Source organism: Gavialis gangeticus, unplaced genomic scaffold (assembly GCF_001723915.1).
Source record: "Gavialis gangeticus isolate Ggan-Ray unplaced genomic scaffold, GavGan_comp1, whole genome shotgun sequence".
NCBI classification, from domain to species: Eukaryota; Metazoa; Chordata; order Crocodylia; family Gavialidae; genus Gavialis; species Gavialis gangeticus.
In genome coordinates this window covers 1,629,174-1,638,733 of record NW_017728973.1, presented here as the reverse complement: position 1 = coordinate 1,638,733, position 9,560 = coordinate 1,629,174, and the positions used below count along the sequence as shown (strand labels likewise).

The 9,560-nt window shown below is 57.2% G+C and overlaps 1 protein-coding gene across 1 annotated transcript; it reads right to left on the bottom strand.

Moving 5' to 3' along the window:
- Positions 1-3,134: 3,134 nt before the first annotated feature.
- On the bottom strand, positions 3,135-7,350 carry HCRT (hypocretin neuropeptide precursor). The gene is made up of 2 exons (XM_019505991.1): positions 5,693-7,350; positions 3,135-3,792 (listed from the first exon to the last, which is right to left on the bottom strand). Exons 1-2 carry the CDS (start codon positions 5,711-5,713, stop codon positions 3,337-3,339), a joined length of 477 nt encoding a protein of 158 aa, XP_019361536.1. The 5' UTR covers positions 5,714-7,350; the 3' UTR covers positions 3,135-3,336.
- Positions 7,351-9,560: the final 2,210 nt, after the last annotated feature.

Below are 9,560 nucleotides of genomic sequence, written 5' to 3'. Positions count from 1 at the left end.
GGGGGGGGGGGGGGGGGGCTCAGCAGCTGCAGCAGGCTGAAGTGGGAACCCTGGCACTGAGGCTTTTTGTAGCAGAGTACACTGCAGCTCTATGGAGGCAGCCTGGCTTATTTATTTTCGAACACTGCCCTCTGGCTGCAAGAGTGACTGCCACACAGCAGCTCAGCCCAGAGGCCCAAGAAGATGGAGAGCTGAACTTCTGCTAAAGAGCCGAGGTGCTGCAAAGTGCACCTGTCCCCAGACCTGGCCGCCTGCCACCTGGATAGGTCTAGCCCTAGGAGAAGACCTGCTGTCCTGCCCATCCTGCCAGCCCTACTCCCCAAGCCGCAGGCCTGCTGGGAGGGGGAAGGCCATGGGCATGCAGAGCACAGGACCCAGGCAGTAAACTGACCTCAAAGTGAAGGCTTGGTTTGCCGCAGGCCACACTGATGTAGAACATGTAGGGCTGCTATCTCCGGCCTCTAAATTGCTTGGTTCTAGCTTTATGTAACCAACTGGGTCCTGGATCCTTGCAGGAGTCTCACACTCTTCCCCTCTCTGGGTCTTATCTTCTTCTGCTGCTGTGGCTTCCACACTTCCCCTATTAACCACGCCCAAGCCTCCCGTACTATGCCAGCAAGTGTTCATCAAACATAAACCCCTCTTGGATCCCAGCAAATTCCATGTTGCCTGGGCTTCCTTCTCATAGATTTCTAGGGTTGTCCGACCCCTTGCTGTGGGCAGGAAAGAGAGCTGGGGTCAAGTAACCCCAGCCAGGTGCTTGTCTAATCTCTCTGTGAACACCTCCAAGGTAAGGGAAAGCACCATCTCCCTTGGAAGCCCATTCCATATTTTGGCAACCCTCACCATAAAGAATTTCTTCCTGATGTCCAATCTAAATCTATTCTCCTTCAGTTTATGGCGATTATTTCTAGTAAACCCAAGGGGTGCCCTGGTAAACAGAGTATCCCCTATTCCCTGCTGACCCCCTGATGAGTTCATAGACATCCATGAGATCACTTCTCAGCCTTCTCTCACAGAGGCTGAAGAGATTCAGGTCCCTCAGTCTGTCTTCATAGGATCTTACCTGCAGGCCCTCAACCATGAGTAGCCCTCCTCTGAACCCTTTCCAGGTTATCCACATTCCTCTTGAGGTGCAGTGCCCAAAACTGGATGCAGTACTCCAGTTGTGGCCTGACCAATGCCACATAGAGAGGAAATATCACCTCCCTAGACCTGCTTGTGATGCACCTATGAATGCAGGAAAGAGTGTGGTTAGCCTTACTTGTTACCTCATTCCATTGGCTACTTGCGCTCATTTTTGCATGGACTATGACTCCGAGATCCCTTTCCACTGCTGTGCTACTTAATGTTACTTCCCAGTCTATAGGTATATTGGTGATTTTTTCTCCCCAGGTGCTGTACTTTGCACTTACCTTTGTTAAATTGCATCCTATGCTGATCCACCCACTTCCCCATCCTATCTAAACCCACCTGAATTCCTCCCTACCCTCTAGTGTATTTACTATACGCCATAGTTTGGTGCCATCTGCAAATTCAGACAGAGTGCTTTCTACACCTTCATCTAAATCACTGATGAAGATATTGAACAGTACTGATCCAAGGACAGTCTTGGGGGACACCACTGCCCACATCTCCCCAGGTAGAAACCAACCCATTGACCACCACTCTCTGGGTGCATCCCATAAGCCAGTTTTCCACCAACTCTGAGCTTTCTCCCACAGCTCAGAGTAACAGAAACTCTACCCTCAACCACAACCAAGCCAGACTACCCTCCCTGGCTCAGACATCAGGCTTCTAGTAGGCTGGGCTTTACCTCTTTTGGTCACATGGCCTTCACCTTGCCCAGGGGTTCCTAATTAGTCCAATAGTCAGTCTGCTCTCAGGTGCTGCTGCCACTGAAACCACTGAGCTGCAGCCACTGCCCTTCCACCTGCCTGGAGCTTTCTCTGCCTGTGCCCATGCAGCTAGCACTCTGGCAGCCCCTGCCTGCACTTCAGCTCTTTGTAGCTTCCCCTGGCTGCTTGCTACTCTGTAGCTGGTTCTTGCTCAGCTGCCTACCTAATTGCAGCCCTCCAATGTTGGCTTCCTACCCTCCAAGCAGCAGTAGTTAGGGGACCCTGCTACAAATCAAAGGATTGGGAAAGGACTCAGGGCCTGGCTTGTCCAGCCCCTGTAGGGATGCAGGATCCTTACCCAAGCCAGGTGGCTCCCCCTTCACTGAGCAGAGGATCCATGCCCCAGTTAGCACTCACTGCTGCCCAGGATCTCCTCTCTTGTAGCATGGACATGCTTGCATTCAAGAGCAGGCTGTGGGTGGGGCAGAACTGTGTGGGAAGGGGCAGCACCAGTGCTTATGTTACTAGGGGAGGAAGCTGCATCCCCCCTCTGACCACCCAGTATCCCACATGCCCTTCATAGCTGTCCAAGGTGGGTGTAAACCAGCCTAGCTCAGACCCTTGCTTACATAGGTGGTGTATTCACTTTCTGTGTGCAGGGGCCAGACAGTGATGGGTCATCCCCAGAGAGCCAACTGGCCTGTGGCTTCCACAGTGGGAAGGGGCAGGGATCTAGAGGTACATGGAGCTGAGCTGAGCTGCTCTGCAAACTCCTTGTGCTCCAGTCATGATGGCTATGAAACCTTACAGCTCACCAGCCTGGGGCCACTCACCACCCACACAGGTAAGATTCGAGCAGCATCACTTTGGCTGAAAGGGACCACTTATCTCATGTGCCAGGGAGAGGCAGCAAGATGGCACCTGGAGCCCTGATGAGACTAGCACCCAGTGGTGATTCATCCTGTGTTCTCACTTACTTCTTGCTGTCTCAGAAGATGCCCTCAGAAGGGAACATCTTGTGTGGCAGTTTCCCTTGAGTCTGGGATCCTGTCAGCCCTCCCAGCTCTGTCTTTCCCAGACGCTGGCTCCCTGACAGACCTCTCCTCCCTCATGCTCCAACCTGAGCAGAAAGGAACACACTCAGAGGTACTGGCAGAGGGGACCAAACCCATAATAATCCTCAGCATCACACTCAAAGACCCTGTCTGCTGCTCTCTTAAGCTGCACAGAAGGGCCCTGAGCCACTGATGCCCACCCAACATGCTACCAGCAGATGACATGAGGACAAGACAGCAGTGAAATGTCACGCTAGTTTATTTGCAAAAGGCTGACAGTGCCCATGGTGTCCCCAGGCAGGGTGCAGCTTGGGGCCATGCAGAGGGTGTTTAAAAGTGTTTATTTACACATGGCTCCAGAGGTTGAGTCCTGGGGGTTTCCCCCCCACTCAAGGATCCTGTCCCCCTCCCACCCCTGCAGGGAGCCAGCTCCCCCAGCCACCTCAGTAGAAGCTCTTTGCTGCCACCAGGTCTTGGCTCTTGGAAGAGTCCTTCCCCATCTGTCCCATGCACTCCCTGGTGCCACTGGGGTCAGCGTCAGAAGCTCCCCGCACTGGAGTCAGCTGGGTATCTGTGCCCGAGGGGCAGCCTGATGCATTGTGGCAGGCAAAGACTGGGTGCTCTGGTGCCAGCTCTGCCCGCCTGCCCATCGTGAGGATGCCGGCTGCGTGGTTGCCTGAGCCGTGAAGCAGGCGGTAGAGCCGGCTCTGGAAGGGCTGCGAGCCACTCTTTCTCTTGCCCAGGGTGAGGATGCCGGCAGCATGGTTGCCCATGCCATGCAGTAGGTCATAGATGCGGCACGAGCAGGTCTTCTGGCGACAGCAATCAGGAACACCCTGCCGAGCCACAGCCAGGGAGCAGAGCAAGAAGAGGAGCAGGAGGCAGGCAGCTTTCTGGAGCTGTGAAGGGGCAGGGCAGATTACTGTAGGAGCAGGGTGGCTGAGGAGCAGGGCTGGCAGTCACAGGGTTAATCCTGACGTGTACCCCCACACTTCAAAATCCAAGCTGGGGGGCTCAGGGGGTCTATCCAGCCCAGTGCCAGCCCCCCAGCTGCTGCACAGGGAAGTGCAGGGACAGAATATAACCCACCCCCCAAGAAGGGCTGGCTGGGATCCCTGGGACCAGCACTTCTTGGCCTGAAGCTTCTGTGACTGTCTGTCCCCTTGACAAGTCCTTGGGCAGGGTTGGGCAAAATATGGTCCATGGGCCAGATTCAGACCACAAAGAGATTTTATTCAGCCTGCAGTAGGGGTCTCAGCCCCGCCTGGCCCAGGTGCCCAGGCTGTGGTGTGTGTCGCAGGTCCCACTGCCTTAAGTTGGGGGTGGCACGGCAGTCAGACTCTGCTTCCAGGCAGTCCCATGGCAGCACCTTCCAGCTGCTGCTACTAGTGTCTCTGCTGCTGCCGGACCCAGACCCGCTGCCTGGGCACCCCGGCCTGTCTGCCCTGCACCCACCTCCAGGGGCACTGGGCAACAGGGTGGGGTCTCCATGGAGACCAGCCCAGGACCCGCGCAGGCAGGGCACACTCAGCCTGGCAGATGGGACGGAGCCGCAGGTGGGTGGAAAGCGGTATCTAGGAGTGGGACAGGCAGGCGGGGCTGGGACTGTGGGGTAGTGACAGTGCAGGGCTAGGGCTCGGGCTCAGGGCAGAGCCGTGATCCACTGCCTGCAAGTGCCTGCGATGGGCACCGGTTCTGCAGGCAGGGATGTGCAGAGACTGGATCGTGGCTCTGTCCTGGGCCCTGGTCCTGTGCTGGCCCCAGCCCCAGCCCTGCCCGTCCGTCCATCCTGCACCCAGATGCCGCTCCTCACCCACCTGCAGCCCTATTCCATCCATCCAGCTGAGCATGCCCAACCTGCAGGGGTCCCAGACTGGTCTCCATGGAGACCCTGGGGCCAGGCTGGGATCACCAGGCAGTGACAGCTCAGGGCTGGGGCCCAGGCCAGAGCCTCATAGGGAGTTTTGGTGAGTTTTTGATGGCCAAGAAATGGCGGGTGGGGGAGGGCAGCTGCTGACCTGCCCTGCAGCAGCTCACCAGAACTCCCTAAGTGGCCCTCTGGCCCAAATAATTGTCCACCCCAGCCCGAGGAGATCCTCTTCCTCCTCCTGCCTGGTCACAGAAGGTTCCCGCCCCTCCCTGCCAGCTGCAGGCACAGAGCTCCCGTCGTCACTCACTGCCCTGCCCCACTTGGATGCCATTCCTAATGTTGCCACCTTTGCACTCAGCCCAGGGGGCACTCTCTCCTAATGGCTCCAGCTTTGGCTAGTCCAACATCACAAGGCTCCTCCATGGGTCGCCTGCCCCCATGGTTTGGAACAGAACCAGGAGTCTTGGCTTCTAGCCCCCTTACTCTCTTAGGAATGACATCAGTCCCCCTCACAGAGACGAGTCGAGGATCTCAGCTTCCCCCCAGCCCCGTGAAACCTTGATCCCCTCTCAGAGACCCAAGGGTCAGAGCTGGGCTAGGCTGCTTATGCCAGTTTGCCTAGGGGAGCACATGGCTGGGGTTAGGGGGTCCCTACACCCCACACTGGAGCTGGGCTGGCAGGACTTGCCCAGTGAATTCAGCAGGGCAGGGATCCCCAGCCTCTGGCTGTCACTGGATTGCAGGCAACACACCCTATCCTGGTCAGAGGTCCTGCACTCTGTTCCCCACCCGTCTGTCCACTCCTGTCCCTCCCACCCCCATGCTACCCTTTCTGCGAGCATCTTCTCCTCTGCAGCTCCCTGCAGCCTCCATGAGCCTCCCAGCCTGGCTCTGCCTGATGCGTGACCTCAGGGCCCTGGGAGACATACCTTGGCGTTTGGCGCCTCCATTGTTCCAAGGTGTCTTCAAGTGGTTGAGCAGAGATGTGGCATGACCCGCCGTGGGAGACAAGGTGTAGAGACACCCTGAGTTGCTCTCCCAGCAGCCCAGCCTTTTATAGGGCCGCACTCCCTGGAGGCCCATTCACAGCCCTTTCCAGCCCAGGGACAATGACACTGCCAAAAATACCCCTTGGATATGGAGGGGTCGGGGCTGCAGAAAGGGCTTGTCTCCGGGAGACCTGCTCCCATTGTTCCAGGTAGCCTGGAGACCGGTCTGGCCTTTCCCCTCATTTGTGGTGGCTCATTATGCAGGGTGTCCAACTCCCTGCGTAGCCCAGTGCTAATGAGTCTGTAATTTCCTAAGGAATCTGCCGAGCAGCACAAAGGGGCGGAAGGTCAGCGCTGAGGAGGGAGCAGAGGGTGGGCAGGATGGCCCTGGCTGGCTGTAGACAATGGTGGCTCTTGAGGCAGGCACGGGGGGCTTGTTTGTCTGGGCCCTATTAAACTAATTACCTCTTTACACAAAGGGGAATGGCCAGCCAAACCCAGACCTTGTCACTTCCTGCTGTGTTGGAGGGACTGGCATGGCATCCATGGCCTGGCTCTGCTGGAAGCCCCCCCCTTTACCCTCATCTCCATCCCCAAAAGACCACCCCCACCCACCAGCCCTCATGGCTGGAGCAGCCCTTACCTCTGCTGAGGCTTCAAGCACTCAGGCAGCACTCTGGCTTCATGACTTGTGAGGAAGCATTTATCCCCCCTTTGGCTCCACCTGGATCTGACACAGAGCTCAAGGTGGTGGAAGCTGCATCCAGCTGGGTCACGCACAGAGCCAAGAGGGCATCAGACCTTCACCCTGCAGAAGGGACCTCTGCACCCGGCCACCTCGGCATCCTGCGGAGTATGACCCGGGCAAACCAGGCACAGCTTAAGGAGGTGTCTGCTGATGGGGATGCCCCATAGGCAAAGCCAGTCATCCCAGGGCAAGCCCTATATCCCCTTCTTCAGAAGCTTGTGACAAGTCTACAAAAGCCAAGATGCACTGTATAGGGTTCTTTGCAGTCACAAGGGGTGGTTTGTGCCCCCATTGCACCCCTAGGCTGCCCATCCAGCCCTGCCCAGAGAAAGGGCACAGTCCAGGCATCAGGGTGAAAGAGACACCCACTACACAGCCATGTCCACCAGAATGAACATAGGGCCAGCAGCTTGGGAGTTAAACACACTGTCTCCACTCACCTGTCAGCCACCATCAGCATTGAGGTGATGCATCTGCCTGGCTGTTCCCAGGCAATCAGAGCTCCTGAAGGGAAGGAGGCTGGAGGCTTTATCCAGCCCATTCTGGTGGGAACCCAAGGAGCATCCCAGGCTGTGCAGGACTGTCAGCCACACCAGCACTCAAGGAAAGAGAAGGCACTGCCTCTGGTCCTTCCTAAGAGGGCAAGGCCTCTTGTTGCCACAATGACAATCCATCTAATGAGCATGGTGGGCAGGGGAAGAGTTTACATGGATGTCCCTGCTGCCATCAGCTTGGACTAGGGCTCCCAAGCAAGGGTTTCCAGCTGCCCGGGAGCTTGACTGTGAGAGGGAGCGTCTGCAGGCTGGAGGGGACAGGGTGGTGCAACTGTCTGTGCAACATGAGGTAGAGCTGCATGCACAACAGGTCTAGCTTGAGGTTGGCATCTAGGGAGATGAGCTACAGTGGAAGGGCTAGGAAGCAGAGGTGCCCCCTGCACATCACCAGTGGTCCAGGCACCCCATCTCCTTGGTCAGGCCCTGTTCTGTGAGAGCAGGGATGGGGAGGGGGCTGTTCAGTGCAATGGGAGCAGGGCCCAAACCAAGACTGGTACTGACTTTCCTCCCTGTGCCAACCTCAGCTGAGGGCAGAGGGCCCATAACAGGGCAGCAGAAAGGAGCTGCCAGAGTGCATCTGCTCTGAGGATGAGCCGGGGGGCTTGAAGGCCCAGCCCTCCCACAGGCACTGGATGAAGCTGGGTCTTGCTGCCTATGCAGGACCAGGCTCAGCAGGGAGAAATCAGGGCTGGGTTCTGGGCCTCCAGGTGTTGGGAGACTTCACACTGGCATGGGGTGGGGGCTCTGCCAGCAGAGATATCACCTAATTGCTTTTATGCTGGGGGAAGCATTTCTGGGTAGAGCTGGCAGGGGGTCTATGGTTGGGGCAGGCTCTCCATGTGGCAGGAGCCAAGGGGGGCGGGGGGGAAGAAACACAGCCTTGGTATTCCCCAGGGGACAAAGAGCAGAAGCTTCAGGGTGAGCTGCTGTCAGACCAGTGACAGTAAAGCCTGCAGAGACAAGCCCCATGCTGTGCTGGGGGACAAACAGGGCAGTGCCAACATCCTGATCCAGGGGGGTTTGCAGTGCGGGGTCACTACCAGGATAGAGGGATGCCAGGAGTCCATGGGGCAGCTGCATACTGCAGTCAACAGAAGTGTATCCCAAGGTGCCCCTTCTCTGCATCACCTGCCCTAGGTCTGGACCCAGCCTCCACAGATGGCCATGGCACCCCCAGTGGCCCTGCATGTCCTGCTTGCTCCCCTCTGTCCTCTCAGGGTATCACCCCGTTATCCTGTGCCATGCCTGGATGCTGAGCTTGGTCTCTGAGGGCAGTCTCTCCCAATGTGAGCTTTCTGGACACACAGTCTCACTCACTGTGGGACTCCAACCCCCTTTGAGACTCTTCTCCCTTGCACTGGGCTCTGCCAGCCTGAGCTGGGGCCCTCTAGGCCCTGACTGCCTTAAGGGCTTTAATCATGACCTCCTGCCACCTTAGACACATACATGCCTCTCAGTTTTTACTGTATGTACTTCACTGGCACACTGACCCTATCCAGGTCTCATCCCTCTGAGCCCCTTGCTCTTTCTGGGCTGTTACCCTTAGCCTAGGAGCTCCTTAGCCTTGGCCCACACAACCCCCTGAATCCCAGATGCTTGCAGGGCTCAGTCTTGGCTTCAGCTCCTTCCCTAATCACACTCTGACACCCCCCCGCAGGCCATCTCAGCTCTAGCCCTCACAGCCCCCAGGGTTCCAGACTGTGGCAAGGCACTTATTTGGGTTTCAGCCCTCTATATCATGGACTGCCCCACCAGGCACCCCACCCATGGCCTCCATACCACCCCTATCAGCCCACCAAAACCTCCCATCTCCTGAGTCTCCAGGCCCCCACAGCTTCCAGTCCTCTACCACCAGGTCCCTCAAGCTTCCCTGGAATGACTGGACTCCCTGTGTTAGCAGCCTGGGCTTTCAGGAGCTCTGTCCTCCACAAATCAGGGCCAGAGTACCCCTCTAGCTCTAGAGTCAGGTTTTAAGTACCCTGGGTACCATTCCTCTCTGGTCAGGTAACCTCTGACTAGCTCAGGTGGTTCTGCTCAGCCTGTGACTTATCCTGCTCTGCTCTACTGCCGTCTGTCCAGCTGTCTCCCATCTGCTCCTGAGCTACCTGTCTGCTTGCAGGCCTGCCCAGTGGCTTGTTGCAGTACTTCTTGCCTCAGGTAGCTGTCTGCAGCCTTTCTCTATATCTGCCCCAGTGCTGCTTACTTCTCTGCAGCTGGCCGCTGAGAGACAGTCTTCTAATGCTACCCTCCTAGTCCCTAAGTAACAGGGATTAGAGGCCCCTGCTACCCTCTTCCTCCTCCTCCTTCCTGGACCTCCTTGGTACTGCAGCCTGTCACCACAGAAGCGACAGTGAGGGAGAACCATGCAGAGAACAGATTTACCTGCTGCTTCCAATTTTGTGCTCAGTCCCCCTGACCTCCAGCTTCGTCTTCCCTGCCCCATGGCTGCCCTCCCCAGGGACCCCCACTGGGGATAAGCAGGCCCCTACCCCCACACAACAGGAAG